We start from the raw sequence: 24,837 nt of genomic DNA on the forward strand, positions 1-24,837 counted from the left end.
GAATTTTATGCACCAGAGAGTTGTGGAGACTGGGTCATTGAATACATTTAAGTTGAAGATAGGCAGATTTTTGAATGATAAAGGATTGAAGGGTTATGAGGAGCGGGCAGAGAAGTGGACCTGAACCCAAGACCAGATCAGCCATCATCTTATTAAATGGCGGAGCAGGCTCAAGGGGCCAATGGCCTATACCTGCTTCTATTTCTTATGTTCTTATGTTCTCCTGGCCATGTTCTCCTCATCCTCCAGCCTCCATAAACTTCTGCCCATCCAGAACTCTGCTGCATGTAACCTATCCTACACCAAGTCCCACTCACCCATCACCCTGTTCTTTCTGACCTATATTGATCCCCGGTACCAACGTTCCTCCTGAGGTGTGCGGGCGCACATGATTGAGAGATCCCGCGCAGGCCCGTCACCAACTGTGGCCTCTGGAAACAATACTGCACATGCGCGGCCACGCAGCAAATTTAAAGTGAACATTACCTGGTATCCCACATTATAAATTTAAAATGATCATCCTTGTGTTTAAATCCCTCCACGCTCTCATCCTTCCCTATCTCAATAGCCTCTTCCAGACTTACAACTACTCTGCCAAACTTCGTCTGACTTTGGCATCTTGTGCACCTTTCTCTTCCTTTATCCCAGCATTGGTGGCTATATCTTCAGCTACATAGAGCCCATGCTCTGGGATTCTCTCACAAAACCTCATCACCTGTCTCACCTCCCGATACTTTTTTTAAGACCCTCCATAAAAGCAGCTCTGACCATTCTTTTGCTCAGCCTTCCTGATGGCTCCTACTTTGGCGCAGCATCCATTTTCTTTTTGTTATACCTCTATGAAGAACCTTGTGATGTTTTTCTATGTTAAAGTTGCTTATAAATGCAAGTTGTTCTTTCAGAATTCTATCTTTAACCCATTAAGAGCCTCCAGTTTCCATCATCAGACATGCTGGCTGCCATTCTGATTTTCCGACTGGAAGTTGGGGCAGGCACTTCTGTTGCACACATATAGGCATTGGCTGCCCGCTCAAACATTTAAATGACCCCCTCCCTGTGATTTGGGACAGGGTCAACGTTCCTATTTGTAGGTGGCCAGGAGTCTGGAGGAGGTGAAGCGACCTTGAAATTGCAGGCCCTAAATCTTCCATGCCTTCTGTTCCAACTCTAGACCATTATTTTCATTACTAAGAGATGTTCTCCAGCAATAACTGTACGACTAAATGTTTGTCTGGGTCTTTTTTGGTAGTGGGGATTTTATTTATGAGTACTTCACTGACATTCAGACTAAAACATTTATGTTCAATGTTTTGAAATAATATGATTTCTAAAGTGTTTTAACCATTTTTATTTAATGTTTTCAGTATCTTTTCTCCAATGGAAGAAGGAAGCAAACTTCAGCTTGCGGAAAGTAACAGTGAAGTCCAACGTCATAGTGCATCTCTCCGTTCATCTTATCAAACTGTATGGCAGAAGTTTTCGAAACAGTCAGAGGCAGAGAGGGACTCCTTCCTGTATGGTACTTTCCCCAGCGGTTTTCTTTGGAGCACAGCTACCGCCTCATTTAAAATTGAGGGAGGCTGGGCAGAACAGGGGAAAGGAGAAAGTATTTGGGACAGGTTTGCTCATGAGGGAAATATAGAAAAAAACCAGACTGCAGATGTTGCCTGTGATAGCTTCAATAAAATTGATTATGATGTTTATTTAATGAGAGGTTTACGATCTAATTCTTACAAGTTCTCCTTGTCATGGCCTAGAATTTTCCCTACTGGCTATCGTGCCAAACTGAACCAAGATGGAATAGACTATTACAATAAACTAATTGACAGTCTACTGCAGTCCAACATTCAACCAATGGTGACACTATACCACTGGGATCTACCTCAAGCTCTGCAAGATATTGGTGGATGGCAGAATGAGAGTATAATAAATGCGTTTACTGACTATGCAGAGTTTTGTTTTGTTACCTTTGGAGACCGTGTGAAGTACTGGATTACATTTAATGAGCCCTGGGTAGTTAGTTATGCTGGATATGGCACAGGACAGCATGCTCCTGGAATCAGCAATCCAACTACTGCATCCTACAAGGTGGCCCATTCCATAATCAAGGCCCATGCCGAGGCTTGGCACATTTATGACAAAAACTACCGTTCTCAGCAACATGGTCAAGTAGGAATTGCACTAAATTCAGACTGGGCTGAACCTAATTCCTCTGCTAATCTACAAGATGTTTTAACAGCTGATCGATACCTGCAATTTATGTTGGGCTGGTTTGCTCATCCTATCTTTATTAATGGCGACTATCCAGAGACCTTAAAAACCCAGATAAAAAAATATAATGGTGAATGTGCTTCTGCTCCTGTCCAACTTCCGTCATTTACAGAAAAGGAAAAACAATACATAAATGGAACTTCAGATTTTTTTGGTCTCAGTCACTATACCTCTCGACTCATCAGTTCTAACACTAATAAAACATGTGTTTCAAACTACAATCGTATTGGGGATTTTTCTCCGCAATCACACGCATCATGGCGTCCGACTGTATCTCCATGGATATATATTGTGCCCTGGGGCTTGCGAAGGTTGTTAAATTTTGTTACCCATGAATATACAGGTACCAACATTCCAATTTACATAACGGGACATGGAGTGCCAACAGAATATGCTGGTAGTGATTCCATAAATGACACCATAAGGATAGAGAACTCTGCTGCCTATATTAACGAGGCACTAAAGGGTAAGTTTATTATCTGTGCAGTTCAGGAAATTGTCGAAATAAAAATGAAAGTACAATTAATTATCCACAGATTACAGATCCAGTCTTTTTTGGCTTTAGTAGCGCCTGATACTATATCAATGCTTATCAACAACAACAATATAGATATTTGGTTGAACAAAAACAAATGCACAACTGTGAGCCTTGTGTTGCAAGTTCAGATCTAGTATTGACACACATGATATGTACAAATAATCTACTAATACATTGCCATCTGTTCATTTAGTACTAAAACAGTATTTTACACTTAGCTTACTTATTTTAAAAGTGTAGTAAATCTAAATTTTTTTTTTTCATTTGAACCTACATCCTTCCACCCTATGGTGTATTGTTTCTTCTGACCACAGTATTGCAAGCAAATAATCCAATCACTCCTAACTCTTGGCGTGTCATTGCCTGATCAGGTAGGACCATAGTAGTACATTTATCACTGTACCATTGTCAAGAAAACAGCCACAGCCTTCTCAACATGCCCACAATCAAAATGATGTATCTGAATTGTGATGGAATAATATTGCTGCCAACAATGCCAATTAAAGCATACTATTTTAAGATTCTGCTATCAGTTTTATATTACATTAATAATGGCTCAAAGAGTCCAGATTCTGGTTTGCTGATTTTGTGTTTACTCCTCCATAAACCTAATCTGTTATTCCTGCCATAATTCCCCAAAACTATTCTAATGAATGAGAAAAATGCATATTTTCCACACAAAGTTCAAGCAAGTGGTAAATTGCTATATATATTAAGATTTGAGAGAAATTGAATACAATACACTTTCTTGGATATGCTGCTGAAATGCTGAGGTTTCATGAAGTGCTGCTGGTAAAAAAAACCTCTCAAAAACCAAGAACTGCGAAGATTATGAGTTTGGCAAGAAGATGAATTACATGAGAGAAATACAGAGTTAGTGGTATTTTAATGGTTTCTTTCTTAAGAATCCATGTTGTGATGGAGTATTAATTGGGAGCTAAAAGTAAAACTTGCTGCAAAGCTGGGTATTGACCTTTAGACTATTTGATTGATCATCTCACACTGCTTGGCTACATATATTTGCTGAAAAACATAACTGACACCAACTTCATTTTCCCTCACCAGCTTTCATTATGGATCGGGTTGATGTGAGGGCCTTTACACTATGGTCATTGATGGACAGTTTTGAAGGTTCACAAGGATACAGCCATAGATTTGGACTCCATTATGTGAATTTTGAAGATTCTAACAGACCCAGAACTCCAAAGGAATCTGCATACTTTTACACACAGATAATTGAGAATAATGGTTTTGTTAACAGTTCCTCAAACAATTTAATTCAGACCTTAATTCCCAACAATAATGGTAAACGATTGACTGTTTTGCCGGCATCTGAAGTGCCCTCAAAGGCTAAAGTTGTGTGGGAGAAGTTTTCAAGTCAGGCAGTTATGGAAAGGGACAAGTTCTTGTATGGCACATTCCCAGAAGGATTTGTATGGAGCGTATCCACTTCAGCTTATCAGATTGAAGGAGGGTGGAATGCTGATGGGAAAGGACCCAGTATCTGGGACAATTTCACCCATAAACCTAATGTGGTCCAGAATGGTGATACAGGAGATGTTGCATGTGATAGTTACAACAAAATTGATGAAGATCTTTACATGCTTCATGCATTGAGAGTTAAAAACTACCACTTTTCTATTTCATGGTCTCGGATTTTTCCTAATGGGAGAATTGAGACACTGAGTCCTACAGGTGTTGATTATTATAACAAACTAATTGATGGTCTTCTTGCAAGCAACATAAAACCAATGGTAACACTTTACCACTGGGATCTACCTCAAGCACTTCAAGATATTGGAGGCTGGGAGAATGAAGAATTGATTGACTTGTTTAATGCATATGCCGATTACTGCTTCAGAACTTTTGGAGATAGGGTTAAATTCTGGATAACATTTAATGAACCCTCTGTATTCAGCTGGGAAGGATATGGTACAGCTTCTTTTCCCCCTGCTTTTAAAAAACCAGGTAAACTTCCGTACATGGTGGCACATGTATTGCTGAAAGCTCATGCCAATGCCTTTCACACATATGATGAGAAGTACAGGAGCACACAGAAAGGCTTAATTTCTATCAGCCTTAATGCAGACTGGGTGGAACCAAAGATAACTAATAACCTCAGAGATGTGGCTGCAGCTGATCGCTACCTGCAGTTTATGTTGGGCTGGTTTGCACACCCCATTTTTAAAAATGGTGATTATCCCGACGCTATGAAATGGCAGGTTGGAAACAAAAGTGAACTGCAACGTCTATCGACTCCAAGGCTTCCTCAGTTTACAGAGAAAGAGAAAATGTTTATCCATGGTACTGCAGATGTTTTTTGTCTCAATACCTACACCACAAAAATTGTACGCCATGATATCAACAAACTCAAACCTTTTTCTTATGAATATGATAGAGATACAGCTGAAGAGTTTGACTCAAATTGGCCAATTTCAGCAGCTAAGAATTTGAAAGCTGTAGCTTGGGGCCTGAGGAGACTACTGAACTGGATCAAAGAAGAATATAATAATCCCCCCATTTACATAACCGAAAATGGGGTGGCTACAAAATCTACCTCCAGTGTGGATGATACAGACAGAATATTCTACTACAAAACATACATCAATGAGGCTCTAAAAGGTGATTTTGTTTCTGTTTTTTGGCTACAAACAGTAATGGAATGTTTGTCCTTATTGAGGGCATTTGCAATAAATTCCAACTTTTAAACTAATTACTTTGAGTGCCCTTGTCTAACAAAATTATACAGAAATATCTGGATTTCTTTAGTAAGCAGTAACTGTTAGTTGCTTTTCTTCATATTTTGGTGAATTTTAAATCTTTTGAATTTTAATGACAATACTAATATGTATTTCTATTGATGTTCTTGAATTTCCAACGCATACCGCAATATACAAATTATGGAATCATAAAGTGCAGGGGAAAATGAGAAAGGTCAGAGCAGAAGAACAACTGATTATAGAATGGTAGAAGAAAAAGTTACTTTTCTCCGCTCCATGTAGAATTTTCTCATAACATTAATACTGTTTTCAATGATATGCTATTGTGCCTGCATCCTCATGCATAGATATATTGCACTGAAATTCCAGTAAAACTGGAGACTGTTATTGTACCATTTAAGGGAACATCATAATTTGAACCAAGTAACCAGGAATTCCTTTTTTCCCTCTTTAAAAAATATATTTGCAGCTTACAAGCTGGATGATGTTAATCTTAAAGGTTACACAGCTGGGTCCCTCATGGACAGCTTTGAATGGGTCGATGGATACAGTTTACGATTTGGGCTACATCATGTAAACTTCAAAGACCCGAACCGACAAAGAACTCCCAAGCGGTCAGCACATTATTATGCAGAAATAATTCGTGACAATGGCTTCCCACCACAGAAAGAAGATGAATTCCTTTATGGAGAATTTCCGAAGAACTTTGCGTGGAGTGCAGCTACAGCTGCCTATCAGGTTAGTCTTTAAGCCTGATGCATATTTACATAGATTTTGGTGGTAGAGAATACAGTCCTATAACACATAAGCCGATCTTTACCGTTCTGTGGGGTTGGGTGCGGGTCGCTATCTCAGACGTTCTCTGCAGTCTGTTTTTAACTAAACTACTCCAATTGAATTAGTCATGTGGCTTTCCTGGCCAATTAAGTGATGCTGGGCTGATGGCATTGAAAAGATCGTTGCATTGATGACAGTTGAAGGTTAGTGAGGGAGCTGGAGCTGGTGAGGGAGCGGGAGAGGTTGGTGAGGGAGCGGGAGAGGTTGGTGGGGGAAGACAGTGGTTGGTGTGAGAGGAAGGAAGTGGTTTGATTCTAAAGGTTTAAACATTAAAGAAAAATGCAGGCTCAGCGGCAAAAGGCTGCTCCAAAATTCACTGCTGCCTCCCTGGAAATCCTGCTCCAGGGGGTGAGAGCCACAGGGTGGTCCTCTTCCCTGGTGATAGGAGGAAGGGTCATAGAAACATAGAAACAAATGCCACAATTGCAGATGCACAGGGTATGCAGATGGATGTGTTTCAAAATGTTAGATGATTAAGTTTCAGTTGTATTTATGAGCCACATAAATTTATTTATTTGTACCACTTTCCCATCGTGTCCATTTTTGCCTACTACTTTAGAAGTGGTCTTGTCACTTGCAATGAATTGTTAGTGAAAATAAATTCACATAGACTCTAGTAAAGTAAGAGAGACAACTTTATTGCTAACAGAGCTCTGGGAGAAGAGTTGAGGTCCCGTGACCTGCGAATCACCTTCTCCCCGAGTGCCTTGTGCCGCGGGGTTATAAGCAGTTTACAGGGGGCGGAATACAATCATTTAAATTAATTTACATACAACCAATCAATCCATATGGCAATGCAATTCATTTACATACAACCAATCAATCCATATGGCAACGCAATTCATTTACATACAACTTTTTAGTCCTAGTGAAACCTGATAGCATGGCGTGAGTTTGGGGGCCCTTCCTCTGTATCTTCTTTTGTGGTTAAATTATTCTGTTGCAAAGCTTTCTATGAAACAGTGGCCTGCACCTGGCCAGGAGTCACTTGTTGCTGCAGAGTTCATATCAGGGACAGCAGATAGGCTTCTTGGTACAAAGTTCATTTAGTGGTGGCTTACCCCATCCTGCTTTGCTATGTCCGGAAATCCACTCCAACAGAATGATAAGACATTACTTAACCTCGTGTCTGGGTGTGTGTGAGGGACAGGAATGGTTCGGTCATTTTAGGACTGCTTTGTACTTTTTTGGGGGGAGGGGGTTGGATTTGGTTGAGCATCTGGGAGTTATATGGGTGCACTGATGCAACGTAACTAAATCGTGCCATAATGAGTCCATCCCGAGCCTCCTGCACAGCAATGTGCACCACTGCTGGTGCTATCTGCACCTCAGGTTTCACCTCCTCCTCATGTTCCACCTGTTTTTCCTCCTCTGAAGAGGCTCTGCACTCTGTGCCTTGCTCCTCCTGCAGCTCCAATCCTCGCTGCTGCGCTATGTTATGCAGCACACAGCAAACAATGATGATTCTGGAGACCTGGCTGGTGTGTACTGAAGGGCTCCTCCAGCTCTGTCCAGGAATCTGAAGCACATCTTCAGCATCCCGACTGTTGCTCTAGTACACATCTGTTGGTGATTTGGATTTGATTATTGTACTCCTCAGCCTCATTGCTTGGCCTCCTCAAGGGTGTCATCAGCCACGTATTCAGCAGATAGCCCTTGTTCCAAGCAGCCAGCCAGTAAGTCTAGTTGGAGGTGCGAAGAGCTGAGGGAGGCTGGACTGGCCCAGGATGAAAGTCATGACAGGTAATCTGGCGCACACATGCATCATGATCTTTTTGTGTTTTCAGACGAGGAAGCCTTTCCTGTTCATCAACACTCATAAGAACATCAGAAATAGGAACGGGAGTAGGCCATACGGCCCCTCAAGCCTGCTCCACAATTCAATAAGATCATGGCTGATCTGATCATGGACTCAGCTCCACTTCCCCGCCCGCTCCCCATAACCCCTTATCCCCTTATCGTTTAAGAAACTGTCTATTTCTGTCTTAAATGTATTCAATGTCAAAAATGTCTATTTCCGTCTTAAATTTATTCAATGTCCCAGCTTCCACAGCTCTATGAGGCAGCGATTTCCACAGATTTACAACCCTCTGAGAGAAGAAATTTCTTCTCATCTCTGTTTTAAATGGGCAGCCCCTTATTCTAAGATCATGCCCTCTAGTTCTAGTCTCCCCCATCAGTGGAAACATCCCCTCTGCATCCACCTTGTCAATCCCCCTCATAATCTTATACGTTTCAATAAGATCACTTCTCATTCTTCTGAATTCCAATGAGTAGAGGCCTAACCTACTCAACCTTTCCTCATAAGTCAACCCCCTCATCTCCGGAATCAACCTAGTGAACCTTTTCTGAACTGCCTCCAAAGCAAGTATATCCTTTCGTAAATATGGAAACCAAAACTGCACGCAGTATTCCCGGAGTGGCCTCACCAATACCTTATATAACTGTAGCATGACTTCCATGCTTTTATACTCCATCCCCTTTGCAATAAAGGCCAAGATTCCATTGGCCTTCCTGATCACTTGCTGTACCTGCATACTATTTGTTATGTATGGAGAAAGAGACAGACTGAATACTGTGAGTTCAAAGTAACGTGTGACCTTAGCCTTTTATTGCAGGTCTCCAGCGTACCTCTCCAACCTGTGAAGCCTTCTTAAATACCTGTACTCCCAAGGGATTATGGAATCCCTTGGGACTCTAGGGGATGAGCCCTTTGTTGGCTGTACAGAGTAAATACAAGTTTACATATATAACAACACTCTGCCCCCCGCACCCCCCACCCCCAAAGTCAACAGTGTAACTATTTACAATGTGAGTCAATCTGGGGCTCTTCTTGCCCTGGTTGATCGTCTCAGTGTGAAAGCTGATATTGTTGAATCATTTGTTGAGCCCTTGCTGGGCTGCTGTGAATGATGGGTTCTGCTTCATGGTCAACCGTGGTGCCGGTTGCCACTGGTGTGTATGTTGGGGGATCAAAAAAGGTAGGGTCCAAGGTGGGTTGCTCAGGATAGTCCGTGAATCTGAGTTTGATTTGGTTCAAGTGTTTCCGGTGAATGAGTCCATTTGAAAGTTTGACCTAAAACACCCTGCTCCCCTCTTTGGCCACGACAGTGCCGGAAGACAGTTGGGACCTTGTCCATAATTCAATACAAATACAGGATCATTGATTTCAATCTCGCATGACACATTTGCGCTGTCATGGTATGTACTTTGTTGAAGCTGCCTGCTCTTTACCTATTCATGTAGATCAGGGGGCACTAACGACAACCTCGTCTTAAGTGCTCTTTTCATGAGCAGTTCAGCTGGTGGGATCCCAGTGAGCGAGTGGGGTCTCATGCGGTAGCTAAGCAGGACTCAGGATAGGTGAGTCTGCAGTGAGCCTTCAGTTAGCCTCTTCAAGCCTTGCTTGATGGTTTGCACTGCTCTCTCTGCCTGACCATTGGATGCTGGTTTAAACGGGGCAGATGTGACATGTTTGATCCCGTTACGGGTCATGAATTCTTTGAACTCAGCACTGGTAAAGCATGGCCCATTGTCGCTCACCTAGGCCGTGTGTGGTAAATGGCCCGCAGGCTTACAGTAGTGGCAGCGGACGTGCTAGCCGACATTATTTCACATTCAATCCACTTGGAGTACGCGTCTACAACCACAAGGAACATTTTACCCAAGAACGGGCCTGCATAGTCGACGTGTACCTGGACCACGGTTTGGAGGGCCAAGACCATAAAGTTAGTGGCGCCTCCCTGGGTACATTGCTTAACTGCGAGCATGTATTACATCTGCGAACGCAGGACTCTAAGTCCGCATCGATACCGGGCCACCACACGTGGGATCTGGCTATCGCTTTCATCATTACGATGCCTGGATGGGTATTGTGGAGGTCATTGATGAAGGTATCTCTGCCCTTCTTGGGAACCACTACAAGATTGCCCCACAGAAGGCAGTCTGCCTGTATAGACATTTCAACTTTGCGCCGCTGGAACGGCTTTATCTCTTCCTGCATTTCCACTGGGACACTGGACCAGCTCCCGTGAAGCACACAGCTTTTGACTAGGGATAATAAGGGGTCCTGGCTCATCCAAGTTTTGATTTGCCGGGCAGTGACGGGTGATTGCTCACTCTCAAATGCTTCCATAACCAAGGCTAAATCTGCGGGCTGCGCCATTTCCACCCCCGTGGTGGGCAATGGCAGCCTACTGAAAGCATCGATGCAGTTTTCTGTGCCTGGCCTGTGGCGGATGGCGCAGTTGTATGCCGACAACGTGAGCGCCCATCTCTGGATGCGGGCCGATGCATTGATATTTATCCCTTTACTCTAGGAAAACAGGGATATCAGTGGCTTATGGTCAGTTTCCAATTCGAATTTTAGCCCAAACAGTTATTCATGCATTTTCTTTACCCCATAGACACACGCTAACGCTTCTTTCTCAATCATGCTGTAGGCTTTTTCAGCCTTAGACAGACTCCTGGATGCATAAGCAACTGGTTGCAGTTTCCCAAAATCATTAGCTTGTTGCAATACACACCCGACGCCATATGACGACGCATCACATGCTAGTACCAAACGCTTACATGGATCATACAACACAAGCAATTTGTTTGAGCATAACAATTTTCTCGCTTTTACAAAGGCATTTTCTTGGCTTTTGCCCAAACCCATTCACCCCCTTTTCGTAGTAAGACATGTAGTGGTTCTAGCAGTGTGCTGAGACCCAGTAAGAAGTTACCAAAGTAGTTCAGGAGTCCCAGAAACGACAGGAGCTCCGTCACGTTCTGTGGCCTCGGTGCGTTCTCGATTGCCTCCGTCTTCGCATTGGTGAGCCTGATGCCATCTGCCGCAATCCTCCTTCCCAAGAACTCAACTTCAAGCGCCAGAAAAAGCGCACTTCGAGCGTTTTAACCTGAGCCCCACGCGGTTGAGTCGACTAAGAACCTCCTCCAGGTTCTGCAGATGCTCGACTGTGTTCCGACCTGTGACCAAGATGTCGTCCTGGAAGACCACGGTGTGCGGGACCGACTTCAGTAAGCCTTCCATGGTTCTCTGGAATATTGCTGCCGCCGATCGAATTCCAAACGGGTATCTGTTATAAATAAAAAGACCTTTGTGTGTGTTGATGCAGGTGAGGCCCTTCGATGATTTCTCCAGCTCCTGCGTCATGTAGGCTGAAGTTAGATCCAGCTTTGTGAACGTCTTTCCTCCCGCCAGCGTTGCAAAGAAGTCGTCGGCCTTTGGTAGTGGGTATTGGTCCTGCAGGGAGAAACGATTGATAGTTACTTTGTAATTGCCACAGATTCTGATGGTGCCATTTCCCTTGAGGACAGGAATGATCAGACTGGCCCACTCATTGAACTCAATCAGTGAAATGATGCCCTCTCTTTGCAGCCGGTCTAGCTCGATCTCTACCCTTTCTCTCATCATGTACGGTACTGCTCTCACCTTGCAATGGATGGGTCGCACCCCCGGAATTAGGTGGATCTGCACTTTTGCTCCTTGGAATTTCCTGATGGCTGGTTCGAACAGTGAAGGATGGGTCGTCCCAGTTCCAGCGTATCTTTCCCAGCCAGCTCCTGCCAAGCAGCGTGGGACCATCGCCCGGTACCACCCAGAGTGGTAGCTTGTGCACCGCTCCATCGTAGGAGACCTTTACGGTAGCACTGCCGATTACAGGAATCAGTTATTTTGTGTGTTCTTAGTTTCGTGCGAACTGGAGTTAAGACTGGCATCGAGGCCTTATTGCACCACGTTAGATCTCTTAATTTCCAATGAAATATGAACTCCGGTTGTAATTTTAACATAACTTTTATTCTAGCAGCAGCAACAAGCTCTTGGCTTTAAGCCAGGTCTTTGTCCTTCTGAGAACGCATGGCCAAAATGGCTGTTCATATACCTGATCAGTTTACAGAAAAGAACGCGCCTTCTTTGACCTTAATGGCTCAATTGATATTCTGTTAACCTTTAATTGGCTCGCTACCAAAGGTCCTGAGATGTCAAGTTGATTGATGACTTAATGCAACATGCTCCCACTCACATAGCAGCTCTGACTTCTCACAGCCTGTCTGAATGCAGTCTGTTTGAATTCTCTATCAATCCCCCCTTTGATTCTTACACAAACTGAATCATAAAACATCAGCTATCACTGGTTAAACATTCTACAAAATAATTTCAGACATGTTAATAGAGTTTCCTTCTAAAATTTGTTGATGTGCTTCACCACATGTCCGGACTAGTAGCTTCCACACAAATTTACACCAACCCGAATTCCATCGTGGCCACAATGGAAGTCTGGTTTTAGTAGGTTAATTAACCTTATTCCAATTTAATCCAAATCAATATCTTAATTCAACCAGTAAACAACCTTCCCTTAAGCATAATATACCCCTGTGCCACGTACAGACGGTCTGCTGGTACCTGCAAAGTGTCTCACCTGCGGGACAGCAACTGCAGCCGCCTGGTCGCAACAACATTTAATCAACATAAACAAACAATATAAAAGTAAAATAATTACAACGAATAGAATTAAACCTTCCACCAATGAAGTTCCTATTGAACCTAGCCATTCAGTGGCTCCGCTCCACAAAGTGAATGATGGGGGTTGCTTAAGTTTTTCTACCTCCTTTTGAATATGCATCACTAAGTGGATAATTTCTTCGGAGCTATCTGGGATATATGTGCAACACTCAGTTCCGAGTAGGGCGCAAGTACCTCCCTTTTCAGCCAGGATGTAGTCAAGGGCCAGTCTATTCTGTAGGGCTACTGTGCGCATTGCTACCATTTCTGCATTGATTTTAACTAGGGTCTCTGAGGTATCATTGGCTACCCGTTCCACAACGGATGCCATGTTAATGGATTCCAGTCTGGCGGTCCCATACCTGGGGATCAGAATGGCAAAGAACCTCTCTGTTTCTGTGATAGCTCTCTTAGGATGGTGTAAATGTTCCGACAGTGACTTTATATGATACATATATGGCACAATATAGGCTAAATAGCAGGATCCCGTCCAATTCTGGGGCAGCCAAGGGTAGGCCTTGTGGCCACACACCCAATAGGTGCCATTATAGGCAATGAATGTTAGCTGTTTCTTTGTCAGCAACACTCCGGGGCCTGTCCAGGCTTTTCCATCTGTTTTATTCAGAATCCCCTTTACGTTAAGAATTCCCGCATCGGCCCAGTTTGGATAGTTCCGTGGCTTGATTACATTATAATTCCGGGAGCAGTTACTATACCCCATATTTTGGCCTCCTTTGATGTTTCTAATCAGACAGACCGATTCCCCGGTCTTCCTATTCCCGTTGTATTGGTGATAACAAAAAATGGGGGCCGTTTGGAATTATTGTACCATGGTTGGTATCCCCATTCAAAGGTAGTCAGATTGTAACCTGCTGACTTCCATTTACGTGCCCAGTTTTCCGTATCCTAAAACGCATTGCCCGCTTTGTTTTGATTAATTATCCACTCAGCCATTTCCGAGATATTCAAGGGAACTGGCCTCAAGGGAATCCCTCCCTTTGAGTGAATAGGAATATGCGCACATAACCAACAACTAGAAATATTACCTTGTTTGGCATAAATGTATGACATATATAAAAAGGTATTTACATGTAATTCCCTTGCTACCCTACGATTTCCCTTTGGTGCAGAGGGTCGGCTAGTAAGAAGTAGGCAAATGCCTAGAATACCTACAGTCAGTAATACAGTAAATTTATACATTTTGACAAAAAGTAATTGTCCTTATCAGATTTCAGCTTCAGTTATGGGTGCTCATTTAACGTGTGAGGCGTGGATCCAGGCTTTCTTTCCTTGGACTTTAACAGCTGCCTGGGTGGTCAATAACACTTGGTAAGGTCCCTCCCACTTGGCACCCAAAGGTTCTTTATGCAACTTTTTCACGTACACCCAGACTCCCGGGATGATGTCGTGTCCTCCTTCAGGTGGATTACCCCAAGTTGCCGATATCTGTCGGGAAACAGAACTAATAGCATTAGTTAGGTTCTGACTATATGATAACAAAGTGTCACTCATTAAGTGAACATCAGCTTTCTGTAAATCAATAGTTCCTGGCAGCGACATGGGTCTTCCTGTTATAATTTCAAATGGGCTTAGACCTGTAGTTCTGTTCGGGGTTGCCCTAATGCTACATAGCACTATTGGTAGTGCTTGGGGCCATGGTGTTCCTTCTTGGTGATATTTGGCAAGCTGTTGTTTCAGAGTTCGATTAATTCGCTCTACTTGTCCTGATGATTTTGGATGATAAGTACAGTGTAAATCCCACGTAATGTTCAGTAACCTACAGTCTTCTTGGCAGACAGCACCTGTGAAGTGTGTCCTCTGATCTGAGTCAATGCTACTCGGGACTCCCCATCGGGGAATGTAATCCTTACACAAGACCTTTGCAGTGTGATTGGCTGTGGCTCTTTTAGTTGGGACAGCTTCTACCCATCTAGAGAATCTGTCGACCATGACAAGAATGTTAGTGTATCCTTGGCATGGAGGGAGAGATATATAATCAACCTGCAGATGCTGGAATGGTCTGACAGGGGCAGGGGGCCTCAGTTTGGACATTACCGTGATGGGTCCAGAATTATTTTTCTGACAGACCACACAGCGGTCTGTTACCAGCTGGGCATGTTTTTTAAATCCCTGACCCCACCAGCTTTTCTGGAACCGTGCCGTCATCTGTTCTGAGGCCAAGTGTCCCCACGAGTGGATCTGTTGAGCTAAAAAAGGCATAAGCGCTTGTGGCGCAATTGGCTTGTCGGTAACTCTTTGTCTCCAGACACCATCTTCACATAGCTTAATTCCTGCCTCAATCCATGTCCATTTTTCCTCATAGGGAGCACTCGCCTTGCATTGTTTGAAGGTCTCGTGTCAGAGTCCTGAGTGCTTTCAATCTGCACATCTGTGTTGGTTCTTCTGGAGGAGCGCCCTGTGAGGCGGCATCTTTAGCTGCCTGGTCGGCTAGGGCATTTCCCTGTGCTTCCATGGTATTTTCCTTGATATGGGCCTTATACTTCAGGATGGACACTTCCTGAGGTAATTGTATGGCCTCTAGTAAGTCTCGGACTTCTTTTCCATTTCGGATAGGTGTACCAGCAGCAGTGAGGAATCCTCTTTTCCGCCATAACATACCAAAGTCGTGAGCGACTCCAAAAGCATAACGCGAATCTTTGTAGACATTAGCTGTCTGTCCTTCTGCCATTTGACATGCTTCTGATAGGGCCCGTAACTCGGCCTGTTGTGCTGACGTTCCTGAGGGTAAACATCCTTTTGCCACTGCCTCATATAAGATTGTAACTGCCCATCCTGCTTTTCTGGCACCATTGTCAACAAAGGAGGAACCATCTGTAAACAGGATGAGGTCTGGGTTGTGCAGAGGCTCCTCTGCTGCTAAGGCTGCTTCTTCTGTTCCTTTTAAAATCTCCACGCAGTCATGCTCTTCACATTCTGCCCCCTCTTGCTCCCTCGATTCTGACATCGGGAGCATAGTTGCGGGATTAACCGGGCTGGCCCGGACGATATGGAGATTAGGAGCTTCCAAAACTGCTGTCCAGCGGGTCCATCTTGCTGCTGTCACCTGAGACATTCTATTCATAGACAGCAAAGCGTGTACGGTGTGGGGACACTTGACAATCAGCTTTTGGTCGAGGACTAGACCCGCAGTGATCATTACCGCTCGACATGTAGCTTCTATGGCCCTTAGGCAACTTCCCCATCCAAGGGCTACCGCATCCAATTTTGCCGAATAATAGCCAATAGGTCTTTGCCGATCCCCATGTTCTTGTGTCAGTATAGCTGTCATATATCCTTCTTTCTCATGGACAAACAGGGTAAATGGCTTACCACTGTCGGGGATTCCAAGAGCCGGTGCCGAACACAAAGCCTTTTTCAAACTCAGGAAGGCCATTTGCTGTTCCTTAGTGAGGGTGATAGCTTCTTTAGAGGCACGTTTCCCCTTTAAGATATCATTCAATGGCTGAGCAAGCTGTGTGAAGGAGTCAATCCAATTTCTGTTAAAGTTACACAATCCCAAAAAGACCTTAGTTCCTGAATAGCGGTGGGTTTTTTAGCAGCCTGAATAGCTGCAGTTCTATCCTGGGTAAGTTCTCTCTCTCTTTGTGAAATCTTTTGTCCCAGGTATACAACCTCTTCTTGGGATATTTGTGCTTTGTTGATGCTGGCTTTATGTCCTTTCAGCCAAAGGTGGTCCAGCAAAGCTCGTAAATCTTGTTCATGCTGTTCTTCCGTGTTTGAAGCTAGCAGGATATCGTCTACATATTGGATGACTGTGGATGTCAGGGGAGATAATTCTCGCAAATGGCTTTGTAAAGCCATGTGGAATATCGCAGGGCTGTTGTGGAAACCCTGCGGTAACCGGGTCCAAGTATACTGTTGTCCTTGGACCGTGAAAGCAAACCACTGTCGAACCTCCGGTGCCAGAGGCACCGACCAAAATCCGTTGGCCGTATCTATAACTGAGAAATATTTATGTTCCGGTTTGAGGGCATTAAAAATGGTGGAGGGATCTGCGACCAAAGGAGCTTTTTGATCAATACACTGGTTAGCTTTCCTATAATCGACAGTCAAATGCCAAGTCTCATTAGATTTCTGTACCGGCCACACGGGGCTATTGGAGGAGCTATGCGTTTTAATAAGCACCCCTTGTTTCTCCAATTGCTGAATAACCGGTAAGATTCCCGTGATGGCAGTTGGACTGATAGGATACTGTTTATTGCATGGAGGCTTGGTCCCAGTAAATGACGCAGGCTCCATCTGGAGTAGGCCACACTCGTTCTTATCTTTAGCCCATATCGGGTATTCCTTCAATTCTTCTTTCTTCAAAGTTCTAATTGACCATATCACCCGACCATCCTCAAAATGCAACGATGAATCTACTTGAATTAGAACGTCCATTCCCAAAAGGGGTTGATCTACTGGGCCTATCCAGACCGGCGTGGTTAGTTCATGTGGACCCAGCCCTATAAGTACTGGTGTTGTCCTTTTAATTTCCATTTTATGGCCCCCAACTCCATAGGCTGTACGTGCCCTACCATCCAATGGCAAAAAGTCTCCATATTGTAGGGGTAAGCATGTTAATTCCGCCCCTGTGTCTAAAAGACAGTCCACATCCTTATTGCCCACCCTCACAGTTATATATAGCCCATCTCCCCTTTGTTGTATTAGTGCGAGGAGGGGGGCCAGGGTGGGCTCTAATCGTTTTTTGCTATCCCAAGTAACTCCTTCTGTTGTTGTATTGTCAGTCGCTTAAATGCTTCTATGAGGTCGGTATCTTGTGACAAGCCTGGCTTGTTGGCTGAATTGTATCCCTGGCTGCGTCCACGGCCACGACCACGACCTTGCTGTTTTGCCCTGCACGTCTTGGCCCAGTGACCTTCTTTCCCACAATAATGACATTTTCCGGGTAATTTTCCTAATGACTGTTTATCGTAATCCTGGGATTTCCATCCCACAGCCTGTACAGCTCGGACTTTAGCTCCCATATCCCGATCTAATTGGTTACATCGATCCACCAATGCTGCAAAGGTAGTTCCTCTATCTTCCCAGTCCGGTAACTCTACTTTAAGCATTTTGGACAGTTCTGGCTTTAGACCTGCCACGAAAGCTGCTTTCAGGGGTCCAAACACTTGTTCACCCATTTCCTCATCCGTATCATTCTAGCCACATGCATCTAAACTGCTCGTCATACTCCAGGACCTCCTCTGTTCCTTTCTGTTGGCAGGCTGCAATTTTTCCCCAGTCTGTCTTAGCTGGACTGAAGGCTTGTAGCCAGTGTTTAATCGCATCCCATCCTGCATTTAATTCTTGCTCATCCTGCCCCAAAGCTTCTTCTACCTTGCCGTGCAATTTTCTTCCTTATGTTTTTGGCACCATTATCGTCAAAATTTGCACTCCGTCCCAGGGATGAAGTTGATATATATTTCTTAAGCTGTCCAATTAGTCCCACGTTTTCACTCCCCCTTTCTTTGGATTGGGCAATTCCTTGGACCATTTATCAATTTTCTCTGGGTCTGCCAGATCATGAAATAAGTATTCTGCATACACCCTTTTCCTCGTTTTTTTGGTTCCGCCCTCATCCACAGTCTCTTCTGATTTGACTACAACTCGTCTTTTTTTAAAAGGGGCAAAGCGCACCCCTAATTCTTCATCCTCCGACCCTATATCGTCAGAGGATTCAGAATCCGTATCTATTCCTCGGTCGTGTCTTCGGGTTTGCGCTTTTAATTTATCCAAACATGATACCGTGGGAATTGACCGATACATTTTCCTTTTCCGATTACTGTCTCTTGACCTAATGATTTTTTCCATTCTTTAATTTCACCTTTAAGATCTTTAACTTCCGCTTCCAACTTTTCAAGTTCAAGTCTTTTCTGTCGCAGCTGTGCACAAACAGCTTGCAATTGGTCCTTTGTACTGGTCAGTGCTCTATCATGTTGGGAACACATTATAATTTCATTCCAGTTTCGGACCTGTCCCATAACGGCTAGGGACCATCTAGTTCGCTCTTTATTTTTCATTCGGGTCGTTTTTCCCCAGACCCTTTTAATCTCGTCCAAGGACCATTGTCCTTTGGAGGTACCGTATTTTTGTTCGATCTTAATTCAGGTTTTAGATAAGTTGAATTGTTGCTCTATGTATTCTTTCAACTGTTCGATGATTTCATCTATCGAAACCTCAGATGGTGCCTGCCCACCTTTAACAATTGTAGGCAATTCTTTGCTCTTATCTCCTGCTGCCATCATACTTATTTCTTTACTGGGGTCTTGAGTCGTAGGCTTTCCAGCCGATCAGTGGGTCGGTGATTAATTAACTAACACACCGCCGAAGTTAGACGTCTATGGGAGCTCGAGCCAACTACCAACCGGAGGGTTCGCAAACCGGAGGCTTTTGGAATCGCGTAGAAGGAGAGGCGAATTTAGACTTTTGACCGAGGACTTTTATAAAGAGGAGTCCTTACCTCAGTATGTAGGTCCGATGTCCAAAATTCAGTTTCTTCCCTCAACGATCGTGTTCGTGACGCCAACATTTTTAGATCTCTTAATTTCCAATGAAATACGAACTCCAGTTGTAGTTTTAACATAACTTTTATTCTGGCAGCAGCAACAAGCTCTTGGCTTTAAGCCAGGCCTTTGTCCTTCTGAGAACGCATGGCCAAAATGGCTGTTCATATACCTGATCAATTTACAGAAAAGAACGTGCCTTCTTTGACCTTATTGGCTCAATTGATATTCTGTTAACCTTTTATTGGCTCGCTACCAAAGGTCCTGAGATGTCAAGTTGATTGATGACTTAATGCAACATGCTCCCACTCACGTAGCAGCTCTGACTTGGGGTCTGTGAATTCTCACAGCCTGTCTGAATGCAGCCTGTTTGAATTCTCTATCACACCACAATCTTTCGAAAGTCTTTTTGCCCATGATGGACTGGCTCGCGCCCATGTCCAGCTCCATTGACACCAGGAGTCCATTTAATTCAACATTCAGCATTATCAGGGGACAATTCGTGGTGAATATGTGCACCTGTGTTTCTCTGCCTCCTCGGTCTGAGGCTCTGGTTCATCATGATCCTCCGTGGATCTGTCCTCCTCTGCAACATGGTGGTTTACAAGTTTAGCACAGTTTGCAGCTTGCCTGCACATACGTTGGAGGTGTCCCATTGTTCCACAGCTCTTGCAAACGTACCCTTTGAATCGGCATGAATGGAAATGATGATCACCCCCGCAGCAGCAACAAGGTGTTAATGGTTTTGCATTCATCACCCTTAATGGTGGACTCTGAGACATCTGCGGACGTACAGCTGCAGGCATGTGTGACTTGCCATGTACATTACGATTCGAAAACAACATCACTTTGTTCACAGTACTTGTAGCAGCACTTGTGTGCTGAGAGATTTGCTTAATATTGTCACTAGTGACAATGAACGCCTGGGCTATCGCTATGGCCTTACTCAAGGTTGGGGTCTCTACAGTCAAAAGTTTGCGAATTATCGTTTTGTGGCCAATGCCAAGTACGAAAAAGTCTCTGAGCATGTGCTCCAAATGTCCTTCAAATTCACAATGTACTGCAAGGCGTCTTAGCTCGGCGACATAACTCGTCACTTACTGGCCTTCAGACCTTTTGTAGGTGTAGAACCGGTATCTCTCCATCAGAATGCTTTCCTTCGGGTTCAAATACTCTCAGACCACTGTGCACAAATCATCATACGATTTCTCCGTGGGTTTCACTGGAGTGAGCAGATTCTTCATGAGGCCATACGTTGGTGCCCCACAGATGGTGAGGAGGATCGCCCTTCGTTTGGCAGCATTCTCTTCCCCATCTAGCTCGTTGGCCTCGAAGTATTGGTCGAGTCACTCCACAAAAGTTCCCCAATCATCTCCCTCTGAGAATTTCTCCAGGATGCCCACTGTTCTCTGCATTTTTGGGTTCGCTATCTGTATCTCGTCACCAGTTATTATGTATGGAGAAAGAGTCAGACTGAACACTGTGAGCTCAAAGTAACGTGTGACCGTAGTCTTTTATTGCAGGTCTCCAGAGTGACTCTTCAACCTGTGAGGCCTCCTTAAATACCTGTACTCCCAAGTGATTATGGGATCCCTTGGAACTCCAGGGGATGAGCCCTCTGGTGGCTATACAGAGTAAATACAAGTTTACATATATAACACTATCCTTTTGTGTTTCATGCACAAGTACCCCCAGGTCCCGCTGTACTGCAGCACTTTGCAATCTTTCTCCATTTAACTAATAACTTGCTCGTTTATGTTATTCTGCCAAAGTGCATAACCTCACACTTTCCATCATTATACTCCATCTGCCAAATTCTGGGTGAACTAGGGGTGCTTTGATGGGCACATGTGTGCAGTCAATGACATCCTGCATCTGTTGTTAGTCAGCCAGAACCGCAAAGCTGAGCACCTGCTCAATTACACTGGCTTCATCAGTGGCAAAATGCATAAGTGCCTGACTTGTGAAACAAGGCATTGGTGACCTGGGTGATGCATCTGTGTGCGGCCGACTGCGAGATCCTGGAAATGTCTGCTGTAGATCCCTGGAAGGAGCCTGAGGGGAAGAACATGAGGGCGGTGGTGACTTTGACAACCTGTGGTAAGGCGTGTCCACCAGGTCCACTTGGCAGCAGGTCTTCCAGCAAGCTACAAATGTCTACCACGACCTGAAGCGATAGCGACTGCTGGTCAGTCATGTCCAGGAAGCTCATCCTATCCTTATATACGCTGTGTTGGGGGTATTGCCTACAGCGAGGTGCACCCCTGTGCTCATCCCCTCTCTCCTGTGGAGCAGCAGGTTGTTGAGAAGGCTGCTAGTGTTGTTGCTGTTGGGGCTCATCTTGTTCCGAATCTGAGATCTAAGGTGAAACAGCACAGATGGCACCCATGCTGATCTGATAGATGCCAGTTTAAGTTGAGATCCGAGGCACAATTCTTCAATGTAGTGAGAGTGACTTGCAATGTAGTGAGAATGGCTTCCGAGGTTGCAGAGATCACCTGCAAACTCCTGAAAGCAAATTCTCTGCACCAATGATGTCAGCAGGAGCTTTCCCCTTAGACAAGGAAGCAGGTGTAAGGTGTGTGTATTTATGTGATTATTTCAACTGCCAATGGTTCAACTCACACAATGGCTGCTCGGCTCTCGCCTTGCTTTGACCGGTGAGTTTCAGGCAGTCCATGAATCCCGTGCACAGCCAGTAAAAGCTGCAACACCACATTCAAAAGTCTGTTTAGTAGTCTGTTAACAAGCTCTCAAATACTTTAATTAGGCCGCCTGCCTCTTGCAGGTCTCTGGTGAGCTGAGAAACATGCTGGTGTTCAAGGTGGAAGTTGGCGGGTGCAGGGGGCTTCAAACATTCTGTCAATTTTAGTGCTTTAACTGCCCACCCGCTTGCAAACCCGCATTCATTTCAAAGGCATGTTTGGATGTAAAATTGTAGCATGTGGCACAGTCCTGCCACTGTCTTCCTTGGGCAATTTCAGGTAACTTCACATCTGCCTGGGTGTGTGGGTTGATAGCTGGTGGGCACAGGCATCCTGTGGTGCAACCTCACCTGCCTGGCATCTTTCTGTTTCTTCTCCACTTTCCCTACAAGTAGAATGGATTCCCACAGGTCTTTTTTTTAATTGTGCAGAAACACTTACAATTCATCCTTTAAAACAAGTAGTTTGTCTTCCTCTGTCTCTTTAAATGAATGCATCTGCATCCAGCAGTTGCCTGGCAATCCTGGGTACATGGGGCTAGATTTTCCACTTTTGTGCTTATCGCCCAAAAATGGTCGTTATTTTCAGCATGGGCTGTTGATACGTCCTTACTATACAGTATAAATGCACACGAGGCCCATGCTTGAGAGAAGGTCAGTCTGTGACCTGTCCTTGATTCCTTAGCACTCAAGTGATGGAAGTGAGTGGAGCTTCCCCTTTTATATCTGAAGGTCCAGGTTAGGAGTGTCTCGCACAAGTTCACCACCTAGTGGTCAGTGTTCTCACGGTGTACAACTTAGGTCAGATTATACATGGGTTACAATGCTGGTTGAATACATGACATCACCTCCCCCCCCCAAAGTCTTATTGGGATCACAGGTTAAGTCTCCCTGGTGGTTTACGCTCCCTTATAGAGCGCCTGAGTTGGGGCTCCGGTTGTTGGGCGCTGGCCTGAGTGTCTGCTGTTTGCGGTGCCTCAGGCCTGTCCGGACTGCCCACAGTGACTGGGTTCTCCTCCCTTTGGTTCCTGTGTTTGGTCACCTGTGGAGAAGTGAACTCTATATCGTGTTCTTCCTCTGCTTCTTCTATGGGGTTGCTGAACCTCCTTTTTGTTTGATCCGCATGTTTGCGGCAGATTTGTCTATTGGTAAGTTTAAATACCAGAATCCTATTTCCCTCTTTGCCAATCACAGTGCCTGCGAGCCATTTGGGCTCTGCAGCGTAGTTGAGTACAAAAACAGGGTCATTTACATTAATACATCGCGCCCTCGTATTCCTGTCATGGTAGTCATATTGTGACTGGCGTTTGCTCTCGACAATTTCTTTCATGGTGGGGTGTATAAGGGATAACCGGGTTTTGAGCGTCCTTTTCATTAGCAGCTCTGCGGGTAGACCCCTGTGAGCGAGTGTGGTCGGGATCTGTAGGTCAACAGGAGGCGTGATAAGCGTCTTTGTAGGGAACCCCCTTGGATTCTGAGCATCCCCTGTTTGATTATCTGCACTGCTCGTTCTGCCTGGCCGTTTGAGGCCGGCTTGAACGGTGCCGTTCTAACATGGTTAATTCCATTGCCCTGCCATGAAGTCCTGGAATTCAGTGCTTGTGAAGCACGGGCCACTGTCGCTGACGAAGATGTCCGGTAGACCGTGGGCGGCGAACATTGCCCGTAGACTTTCTACCGTGGCAGAGGATGTGCTTGAATTTAAAATGTCACACTCGATCCATTTGGAGTAGGCGTCTACTACAACCAAAAACATTTTTCCCATGAAAGGACCTGCGTAGTCCACATGGATACGTGACCAAGGCTTGGCGGGCTATGGCCAGGGGCTAAGGGGGGCTTCTCTGGGCGCATTACCCAGCTGAACACACGTGTTGCACCTGCAAACACAAAGTTCCAGATCTGCGTCTATCCCTGGCCACCAAACGTGTGACCTGGCAATTGCCTTCATCGTGACAATACCCGGGTGCTCATTGTGGAGTTCTCTGATGAACACCTCTCTGCCCATCTGTGGCATGATTACGCAGTTTCCCCACAGTAGGCAATCGGCCTGAATCGAGAGTTCATCCTTGCGCCTGTGAAATGGTTTAAATTTCTCAGGGCATGCCTTGTACGTGGCTGCCCAGTCCCCATTCAGGACACATTTCTTGACTAGAGACAATAGCGGGTCCCTATTTGTCCAGACTTTAATCTGACGGGCTGACATGGGTGAGCCTTCGGTATTCATGCTTCAAGAGCCATGACCATCTCAGCAGCATGCTCGGTAGCCCCCTCAGTGGTGGCTAATGGGAGCCTACTGAGTGCATCGGCGCAATTTTCAGTGCCCAGTCTGTGCCGAATTGTGTAGTCATAGGCAGCTAACGTGAGTGCCCACCTCTGTATGCGGGCCGATGCGTTTGCATTTATGGCCTTGTCGTCAGCCAAAAGGGACGTTAGGGGTTTGTGATCTGTCTCCAGCTCAAATTTCCTGCCAAACAGGTACTGGTGCATTTTCTTTACCGCATATACACATGCGAGCGCCTCCTTTTCTACCATCCCGTAGCCCCTTTCTGCCTGGGACAGACTTCTGGAGGCATAAGCTACCGGCTGTAACTGACCCTTGGCATTGACATGCTGCAACACACACCCGACACCATAGGACGACGCATCGCACGTTAACACAAGTTTCTTACATGGGTCATATCGCGTTAACAGATTGTTGGAACATAACGAATTGCATGCTCTATTAAAAGCACTTTCCTGGCTGTCCCCCCAGA

At 44.9% G+C, this 24,837-nt stretch overlaps 1 protein-coding gene across 1 annotated transcript in view; it reads left to right on the forward strand.

Annotated features, from left to right (window-relative positions):
* The window catches only part of LOC139253950 (lactase/phlorizin hydrolase-like), a 118,221-nt gene that overhangs the window by 49,043 nt on the left and 44,341 nt on the right, over positions 1-24,837 (forward strand). Inside the window, exons 7-9 of the mRNA XM_070873607.1 lie at positions 1,365-2,737; positions 3,875-5,431; positions 5,999-6,267. Of these exons, the coding sequence (XP_070729708.1) occupies positions 1,365-2,737; positions 3,875-5,431; positions 5,999-6,267 (3,199 nt within the window). The remainder of the gene's footprint in view (positions 1-1,364; positions 2,738-3,874; positions 5,432-5,998; positions 6,268-24,837) is intronic.

This window comes from Pristiophorus japonicus, chromosome 3, assembly GCF_044704955.1.
Source record: "Pristiophorus japonicus isolate sPriJap1 chromosome 3, sPriJap1.hap1, whole genome shotgun sequence".
NCBI classification, from domain to species: domain Eukaryota; kingdom Metazoa; phylum Chordata; class Chondrichthyes; family Pristiophoridae; genus Pristiophorus; species Pristiophorus japonicus.